At 36.0% G+C, this 10,772-nt stretch overlaps 2 protein-coding genes across 13 annotated transcripts in view; both read right to left on the bottom strand.

The window, feature by feature from the left end:
- Positions 1-10,772, bottom strand: part of Meltrin (disintegrin and metalloproteinase domain-containing protein meltrin) — a 194,333-nt gene that overhangs the window by 95,761 nt on the left and 87,800 nt on the right. The window lies entirely within an intron of this gene.
- LOC108358117 (uncharacterized) lies at positions 9,938-10,759 on the bottom strand. Its single transcript, XM_017609281.1, has 2 exons — positions 10,262-10,759; positions 9,938-10,044 (listed from the first exon to the last, which is right to left on the bottom strand). Exons 1-2 carry the CDS (start codon positions 10,751-10,753, stop codon positions 10,006-10,008), a joined length of 531 nt encoding a protein of 176 aa, XP_017464770.1. The 5' UTR covers positions 10,754-10,759; the 3' UTR covers positions 9,938-10,005.

Here is a 10,772-nt window from a genome sequence, read left to right on the forward strand (position 1 = left end):
GTCTGAATCGGTAAAGTTTAGGCTGAGTTATTCAAGTTCTTCTTAAATCAGTCTTTGAAAAAAGTTGAAAAACAGTATAAAAATTCTCATTATTGTGATTCCGTTGAACTTTTTGTAATGTTTTTATGCAGATTTTTTAAGCTTAAATTGTTTTGTCATCTGGGGTGATTTTTTCCAAAAAATACTTAAAAAACTGTTTTTATTCACAAAAAATTCACTTTTTGGAGGTATTTTCAAATCGAACCAGCTCACGTAAATCTTAATATTCTTCCGAAATGTTTTGGTGCTAGTCTTAAAATATAATAGATTTTATGATTCCGGTGGAAAGACCGTACCGCTTTTTTTTTTGTATGGGAAGTGATACAGTCTAATGTACATACATACTTATGCACGTTTGCACATGTGTTTGAGCAGACATAAACATCCGAGCTTCACTGCAATCCACTTCCAATGCATCATCTCTTTGGCGTAGCGAAATATGCATTTGTTTGCACTTCATTTATAATTCGAGTTTCTCGGTACATTTCGCAGCTGCATCGCATATATTGGAAAAGTTCTATGTGTGTTAAAGAGTTTATTATAGATACATAAATATGTATGCATAAATGAGGGTGCAGATTGTGCTTTGTTCAAAGTCAAAAGTCGATTTATCTTCAAAGAAGTCAACATTGGGGGCATTGACACGAATTCTTTGTGTTGACAAACAAATCAGCAGAAACTAATTATAAACAAACGCTGTTTGACGGTTTCCAGTTTCAAAATAAAAAATTCAAATGAGGAGAAGGCAAATCCTTTTGCCAAACAAAGGGGTTTTCAATAAGGGCGAGTAGATGTTGAATTGGAATGGAATAAACCAAGCCATATGGAGTACAAATCGTTAAATGTCCACCACGGCTTCTTTTGGTGGCACTGCACCGAGTGCTCTAATTTTCAAGTACTCTGTCGTATAGATCCGACTGAATTTGAGCAATGGCCTGGGTTATGCTAGCTTTAAGAGCAAAGACCGATTAAGGTTTATTGTATGTACATACATTCGACATAAAAAACCCCACAAAAAAGTCTATCGGCGTCAAATTGTACAATCTCGGTAGCCAATTCAAATCACCTCAGCTGGAGATAACCATATCCTCAAATCGTTCAGGTGGATGGTGCATATTGATTTGGTATCAGCATCAACATCGCCGCCAGAGGTCATCTACCCCAACTAACTTTGACATGAAGTTGGTTGTCTCTAGGGATGTCCAATATTCATCGATATTCGATTTTATCGATGGTAAGACGTAAAATATCGATATTTTATAATCGATTGCGGACTATGTCGAACATCGGCACATCGATACCTTGCACACATAATCGAAGTGTCGATGATTCTAAATATTCACTGTTCATACTGTGGCACTGTTGCATTTCAGGTGACGATATACGTGTGTAAAACTATAATTCATAAAAAAGGCGTAGGTAGTAAAATATTTGATTTGGCTTTAAGTTTCTTACTTAAAAACTCTTATAAAAAACAAAAAAAATCGCGCGAACGCTTCCAACAGAACTGCTTACATACATCTGATGAGCATGGGAACAAATCCGTATTTGAGAATGATATCGATATTGTGTAAAATCGATGATTGTCGGTCGATGAAAATCGAGGATCGATGTTCCGATGTAATCATCGATGAAAAAATCGATGATTTCTCATCATCGCCCATCCCTAGTTGTCTCTGTAACTTTGAAAAACCTACATACTAGACATGGGCAAAACACGGATTTTCTGCGTAACACGTTCTGTTACGCTTTTTCACGCGTGAACGTGACCACTTTTAAGAGATAATCATGAAATCTCCGTGATCGTGCGTAAAAGCTTAAACAGACGGCAGCGTTGATACGGATTAACTCGGACTTCATCCGGGTCAACTGCAGTTAATTTCCGAGTTGAATTGGATCAACGCTGCCATCTGTTTATGCTTTAACTGAAGTTTTTGGTGGCGTGAACGCGGTTTGTGCTTTAAATTACGATATGTGTATTTTTAACCTGAGCAACAGGGATGACGGACCAGTGTTGTCAGAACTTTTTGGTCCGACCGTCTAAATTGAACAAAAAGCGGCTAAAAGCGGCTAAAATGTTTCAACTAAAATTCACATGTTCTATTTAAATACATAAGTCACAATTAGAAAGATCAATAAATTCACTAAATAATTTTTGGTTGACAAAGGTTATACGTAGCTAAGCTATACCACTCGTTAAATAAATCACAAAAACAGAGACTGGTAAATTCATTTTGCTTAACAAAGGAAACTGTCGTTTACGTAGCTAAGCTTTACATCAGAAGTCATGTTTGTATTACTTAAATATAAAAAAGGGATCAGTTACAAAAAATACAGGGCCGAAATGTAAAATGGAATGCGACATTTTAGCAAATGTTGGCTATTTTTCGTTCGTTTATTTTATCCTTATATCTGATTACTTAACAAACGCCATATAAATCCAAATTTCAGGCTTTGTGCAAAAATTAGGAAAATTCTTCAAAATGTCACCTATATTTTTAACTTTTTACTCAGCACCTTAGAAAAAAATTACGTTATGCAATTTTGTAGTCCATTAAATTTTAATAGATATACTACGTTGAAAAATTTCAAGTATGTAGCTAGGAGCTACCGTTGATTTTTGTACTTTTTTATGAAGGTGTTACGCATTTCTTTCCATATGAAGTATGTTCACCAGTTTTTTATACGGAAAAAATGTGGAACACCGTCAACAAAAAAATTGCCAAAAATCAACGGTAAGTGTTAAAAATTTTGGTGAAAATTTGCAGATTATTCATAATTTTTGCATTTTTTTGGATTTAACTGGTGTTTGTTGTTTCATAAAAAATACAATAAGCATTAAATAATCAAAAAAATCCAGTAACCTGGATAGTTCAGATTCCCAGTTTGACCTGCCAGGTGGCTCTGGAGTCGTGTTATTGTTAAAAACCTTAACTATGATCCGATCTGGCTTATATTCGAGATACTTACATATGTATTGGTAATGGTAAGGGCAATACTATTACAAAAAACAGCCGCCGGGTGGCGCTGGGGTCGAGTTATTACTAAAAATCTTTAAGTGGGAAAAAGCTCCGTGAAGCCTACATCGATGTACTGTACCACCGAGTATGTCGAGATCCCGTGTTTTCCGATTGGCCCAGTGAACGTGATTTGCGAGCTTCATGCGGATACACCAGGATTAAGTTGTCCAGGGGTCAATTTCAAATGACCATTGATAAGTGTTTTAAGGTATTTCGACTGAAATAGGTCCGTGTATATTGGACTTCTGTAGAACAACGATTCTCACCAATTTTTAAAGTGCCACCAACTATACCATACATTTTCAAGGACAGATTCACCATCGAAGCGCATCATTGTTGCTGCCAGGAAGTGAATGGGAAAAAGTTCTCCAAATTTATTTCGTTGTGCGATTAACCGTACTGTGAAACGCCAGCTCATCGGAGAATTTTAAGAACTTCTTCACAAACATACACTTTCGTTAGGTTATTAAAGACGACAATAGAAATATGCCTTCTGACAACCACCAAACCGGTTTATTAGCAGATAAATGTATCATTGGAAATCGTAAACGTGAATTGTTGGTGAAAATGTTGGACCAAAATATTTCAGAAATATTTCGCTGGGTCTGCCGCTGGGTTTGAAATAAAATAGAGAACATGTAGTATAGTTAGTATGAAATTACTTATTTTATTAATTAATTAGTCCCAATGGTTTTTACCCTCCATTCCCGCCCAACCGACACGAGGGGCGCAGTCCGCATGATTTACGGAACCTTTTTTTTTGCTACCGAGTCGTGGAAACAGGAGTTTGTTAAGTGTCGCTACAGAATCAAATTCATCAGCTGATTGGATATGCTAAAGTTAGTATTTCAATTATTGAGAGTGGAAATGATAGTTTTCTTTATAGCAAAAATCGAGTCCGATATGCTAAACGTGCTGGAATGAGAGTTAAAATCTAGACATAAATCTTCACTTTGCTTCATTTAAAAACTTATAAAACTTCATTCAGCTTCTTGCTACAATTTTAATAATATTATTTTGTTCTAAATCTGCATTTTTGGCATTTGGTTTTAACTTTTCTGTCTCAACCCCACGGGCACTGCGTACATCTTGCCTGGTTCTGCAATATGTCCCTGGTTCACTACCAGAGGATTCTTGGCCCAGGTATAGAATATCCTTTATAGTGCTTCCTAATTATCGCGGCAAATTCGTTGTCAAACGACGTTTCATGTTTGCCTCCGCCAATTGAAAAGAGAACTTCGTCAAATAACTGCTTCGAAAATATTTTATTGGAAGATTTTATGCATGAAGATAAAGCATCGTAGAATTTACTCCAGCTTGATCAATTATTCCATAGAAGTAGCGAAGCGGTCAACGTCTTGTACCTCTAGCCGTACTACTTATAAGAGTGCATTATGTTTTCGAAAGAATCAACGCCATCTATCGTTGAATTATAGTCATGCATTATTTTAGGTTTATTTGTTTGTGGATTTACCGAAATCGAAAATTTATTTTAGTATCACCAAAAAAGCTCCTTGAATTGCAGCTTTGGTGCTAATACAACAAAAAAAAACAACACTTACCGCGCCTAGCTGATGTGTGCGATTAATTACTCTCACTTTAATTACTAAATAGACTGAATGAGAGCAAAGGCTAACAAATTTAAAGAAATTCAGTAAAACTTTTATTATGCGGTCACCCCGTAAACACAATACATACTGAAATAACTTCCTGCGAGCCCTCTCCAAGGCAGATCATACGTAGATGATGTTCTACACTCTCGAATTCTTCCACATCTCGCCAGCTGCAAAAGAGTTCGTTCGAGTGCCCGGTTTCCATGTCGAAGCAGTGTTCTTGATGTGATATTGGAGTGTTTAAATAGTCGACACTTATATCGTACAACCTCACTAACTGTGTACGAGTTTAAATAGTGCATACTCGCACCCAAGACATATACAATCCGGTAACTGTTAAAGGCATAAATTACATGGAATCAGAAAATCATTCCTCCAGAATCCCAACCAATTGTTCATGTTTTTCTCAGGTCATTACGGTACAATCTTCGACTGTACGCATTTCTGGCTACTTGTTGTTGTTGTTTATTTTTTATACGTATCTTGTCGATTCTTACGTCTTAACACCATAAAAGAAATCACTAACGAATTCGCATGAGTAAGCGTATTTCCAGTAAACACTAATAGCGCCATGCCGCAAACGACTATGGTCAAAGCAACACATGACGCACGCAGGCGAGTGAATTACAATGTCAAATGCACAGTGTAAAAGGGGCCGCATTAAGCCATTGGAACATATGGTCTTCTTTCTTCTCCTTGGTCCTTCCCTAGTATGCGCATATGTATGTGCAACAAATGAACGCAAAAGTTTGTATTTCATTTTATTTGTTTGCTGCTGTTGCCACTTTTCACATTGGCCATGGCCATTTTTGTGGCATTACTGTTGAGTATTTGTAAGAATACATACTTTATAGAAGAGCATACTTGAAGAATTTTAATGGATTCGCCGCATTGCCACTTCACACATTATATGAAGTAGTTTGTGCCTTGGCATACTCCTCTTTGCTTTTATCCACAGACTGGTCTGGATGCCTGTAATAAGCGTTAACCCTTAAACGGTATTGTGTGAATGGTATTGTAACGAGAAAATTAGATATTTCGAGTTGAGTTTGTAAGAAAGAAAGCAAAAAATAAAAATAAAAACTATTTTCAATAAAATGAATATAAACTGAAACGCAGAAGATCTCCGCATCAAGGTAAGAGGGGTATACATACATATGCACCAGTGTACTGCACAAGCCGATTCATTTACGTTTTCAAGCCACTTGAAAAAAATACAAGCGCAAGTATGATTCACACTTGTTTCAAACAAGCCACCATAGCTTAAACGCAAATGAATAACGGTCGTAGCTTGAATCGAACAAGTTTGAATAAAGCAGCAGCACTTGTAAATACACATGTCCGTATGTACATATTGCAAACCGAGAATCAGCTTGTTACAACCAATGGGTATTGTTATGTGTTATTGTGTTTTTGTTTCGCCAATAAATAGTGAGTTCGATAAGTTTGAAGTAAATCAAGTACGAGTATGAGTTGAAATCCAACAAGCGAGCCAAGCATTTACTTGCTTGTTTCGAACAAAGTCCAGTGAATACAAGCAAGCTTTCAAGTAGCTTGAACTGTAAGTAGCTTGCTGCAGTACACTGATATACACAGACATGTGCTTCATTGAGTCAATTCACAATTAAAATCTGGCGTTGGATAAGAAAATTTTTTTTCTTTATTACAAAGTGTATAGAAAAAAGTTAATAGCAATCGCGAATTTTTGCCTGCTTGCTCGAGATATTTTCTTCAGTGATAAGGTATTTATTATATATGTATCTGAAACGAGTTTCGGTTGTACTTACATACATACAGTCAGCGTTAAACATATGCGTTCCCTGACCCTTTGCCGATTTGATTTATTCATATTTTCCATACAAAATTTTTCTTTTTTTTTTATAAAAATTTAGTTCATTCAACAGTAAAAACCACAAGAACTAATCTTTTTAATTTCTTACAGAACTTGGAAAAATGCAATAAATACCACGATATTTACTCAAAATGTTTAATTTTCCAATTCAATTTTTTAGTGCAAGTTTTAAGTCGCTAAAAGTTACCGTTGATTAGTGAAATTTTTTTCGCATTTTCTTCCATATAACACATGAACACAATTTTTTTTTATGTAAGAATGTACGCAACAACCTCGGAAAAAATCTCAAAACTCAATGGTATTTCTTAGAGTCTTGAAACTTGCAGTTTATTATAATAAAATTTAATGGGATATAAAACTGCATACTCAGGCTTCTAAGAAATCAAATTGAAAAATTTTAAATTTCGATGAAAATTTCTCGCATTTTGCCGAGTTTTGTATGAAATTAGAAAAAATATGAACGAACCATAAGATATTAAGAAAAAAATAAGAAAAAATTGGTGTGAAAAATAAATGTACCTAAATAAATAAAGCCGTCAAAACATCAGGGTATGCATATTTTTGACGCTAACTGTATGTGCATACGTACATGTGTATGTCTGAAACTATGCTTGTAATAAAAAATCTTCCTTTGTTTCAGCGCATATTTTCCCGTAATCTTTTAAGTATCTGTAGGCGTTGCTAATGATTTGTTTCCGTCGCAATTTTCACCCCTCTACACTTTACATACATATGTATGTTGCAACATTTCATCGACAAGCGACCAACTTGTCTGACTTAAATCACCAATTATTTTCCATTGTTTTTTCTCACTTCTTTAGTTTTATTATAATAATATAGATTGGCGCTTACACATATGCTAGTGTTTGGCCGAGCTTCTCCTCCGATTTGTGGCGTGCGCCTTGAAGTTGTCACACAAAGCGGAGGGACCTACAGTTTTACGCCGACTCCGAACGGCGATTGTATTTTTATGAAAAGCTGTTTTTCACGGCAGAAATACACTCGGAGGTTTGCCATTGCCTGCCGAGGGACGACCGCTGTTAAGAAAAAACCTTTTTTCTATATTTTCTATATAGTTTTATTATAGTTGACCTAAAATAATTTACTACAACCCGCAATTATTGCAATTTGCTCTTGAGTTTTACATAGAAAAGAAACTTTGAAGGATTTTTCCTTGGCAGCTCATTGCCGTGCAGGGGAACTGACTGACTGCTCGCCACGATGATGATGATGATGATGGGAAATGTGCGTTGTTTTAAATCTGGGTCGTATGCTCTAACATTTTCTCAGTTACAAAGTACATCTACATACATATACATATATGTATGTTGGCTACTAAATATTTTTGCGGGAATTTGTGTGTGGAAGGACTGCCTTCGGTGAACATATGCCCACCCAACATTCTTCTTAAGATGACTGCTGAATATCCGCATTGAGGACATAATTGCTAGAGGGCAAGGCGTTTCTTGGCGATTGCTGTTACATTTTTGTTCGGTTGTTGGATCACATATTATTATGTGAAATTAGAGCAATAGAAATTAGGGAATAAGGAATAGCGTTGGAAGGGGAAAAATATAGATGTAAAAAAAATCACGAATAAGCGTCATTTATTCACTGGGCCACCACGCAGCTTATTTTTTGGCATGGTATGGACTTCTATTTTATATTCCTTAAATAACGTATATGAATTTCTACGAGAAAATATCGTCGGCATTTCACCACTGGGTCTTGCTGTTTGTTTCTCAATGAGCAATTTCAGCAATTAAAAATCGGATTGAACTTTTATTTACATAAATTTAAAAAGATAATTTGAGATAATCTGATTCAAGTGACTCACTCAGTAGAGCCGTAATTGACATTTTTAAACGTTTGATCCATAAAATTTTGTTAAGAAATGGAATTTGTCACCTACGTTTGTGATGTCTCTACCGACAGAAGACATTTCGCGACGTATAAGGATTGACCTCGCGCTGTGGTCTCCACGTTCGATAAAATTGGCACTTGCTGTTAAAAAAAAATATATAAAATAACGTCGATAACTTCACCGAAGCTAAGCCTTAGACGAACTAACAATGCTAAATCTTCTGACATTCCTCTGGACATGGATCTGTATAGCGACCGAGTAATGCTCTAAACTCCAAATGATGGTTTAAACTTTTTTTTCAGTTTTTCTGCTTTTCACACTCTTCACTCGAGAGAGGCATCCCAACGGAAGCCGATATCCCTGGAACCCCTACGTTCTAAAAAAGCAGTCATACGATATCAGAGTCCCGTTTCGGTGATGCTGAAGAAACTGGAAGAACTATGAGGATGAAAACACAGTTTTTTAACTTTTGGTTGCGGTGTCTTGGGACACCATTCTTGGATGATCTATGTAGGATAGGGGGGTAAGCAATTTAAATTAATGACGAGGTTCGTTAAGGTTTCTAAGTAGTTCACCCATGGTATAAAAACTACTCTGTGTTGCTCCATGTACAACAGTTTTTGTATTAGGGGTATCGGAAAAACATCGATGCATCGAAAATATTGATGTTTTGCTTCGACGTGTCGAGAATTTTCCACTCGATGTATAAATAGTCGATGTATCGATGCATCGATGTATTTTGAAAATTTACATCTGTAATACATCGGACCGCCATTTCAGTTTGGCCAAAAATTGGAATTGCTCTGACAAGCTCCATTAGAAACATAATTAGCTCAATTAAAGTAATTAATCTGATGAATCGAAAGATACGGATGTACTTTTCGATGCACCGAATCAAAGAAATACATCGATGTATTTTTGCCATTGACATCCCTACTTCTGTTTTCTGTTACGTTTACGTTTACTTAATTATTTGATTCAGTTTTGTCACAACAATTTCGTGATCTGGTTTGTTCGTTTCCTCGTGCATATGCAGCTCTAAATTGTATATTGACGCAAATTGTGCTGACTTTTATTTTGATTTATAGCGAAATAAGTATAAGTAGTTTTTAGGGTTTTCATGTTTTTCTTGGGGCTTCAGTATGATTCTGTTAAATTCTTGGAAAGTTGATTATCTTGATAAAATCTCAGAGATGCTATTTTAATTTGCACTCGGCTGCTAGTTTAATTTAATTTTAATTGTAGCAAGCAAATAAGTGGCTTTTAAGTTTTCAGGAGTTATTAGCTGAAGAATTACTCATACCGAATGCATAGAAAAACATACATATCTGATTTATTAATATAAACCTAGGCATATACAGTCATGTGAAAAATAATAAGGACAGGCCATTTTGACCAGTTTTTTGCTATTTTTCTTTTGTTTGTTTAATGTTTATTATTTTATAGAAATACCGCTCATTATATAGCAAAAACCCTATATGTACATAAATACATCCAAATTACGCGCAAAAATGGAAAAGAAAGTGCCAATTCTGCAATATAAATTACACTAAGTAACAAAAAAAAAAAATTTCTCAGTCCTTGGGATGTAATTGTTATTTCCTAGTCTGTTATGCCTTAAAAGTATGGAAACCACCTAATATTCCTCGGAAACTTTGCTTTTGTGACCAGGACAATGTGATTCATTAAAATATGCTAAAATTATGAGAAAAACGTGTTTGAGTCTTTCACTACAGAGAAAATCATACAGAACAGCACATATAAATCAAAACTAAATTTTATTAAAACTTCAGAAAACCAAAAACATAAAAGTAAATCAGAAGCGGGTGGTTTTTCGACATTTGCGTTTAAACTGCGAGTCACTTTCTCTAATCAATCCCCAAATGTAATCTCCCATCATGTTCTCATTGTATTGTCCTTGGTATCGCCGCTCAAATTCCATTATATCCTGATGGAAGCGCTCGCCTTGCTCCTCTGAATATGCTCCCATGTTCTCCTTGAATTTGTCAAGATGTGCATCCAGAATATGGAGTTTGAGAGACATCCTGCAGCCCATTTTGCCGTAGTTCTCCACCAGACTTTCGACCAGCTCCACGTAGTTTGCGGCTTTGTGATTGCCTAGGAATCCCTGTACCACTGACATAAAACTCATCCAAGCAGCTTTCTCAACACGAGTGAGCTTCTTGGGGAATTCCTCAGACTCGAAGATTTTCTTTATTTGTGGTCCAACGAAGATACCGGCTGTAACTTTCGCCTCAGAGAGCTTAGGGAACAAGTCTTGTAGGTACTTGAACGCTGAAGAATTTTTGTCGAGAGCTTTGACGAATTGCTTTATAAGACCCAGTTTGATGTGGAGTGGTGGCATCAGTACCTTCTGCGACGAC

This window comes from Rhagoletis zephyria, unplaced genomic scaffold, assembly GCF_001687245.7.
Source record: "Rhagoletis zephyria isolate East Lansing unplaced genomic scaffold, Rhagoletis_zephyria_1.1 Rzeph_scaffold_00208, whole genome shotgun sequence".
NCBI classification, from domain to species: domain Eukaryota; kingdom Metazoa; phylum Arthropoda; class Insecta; order Diptera; family Tephritidae; genus Rhagoletis; species Rhagoletis zephyria.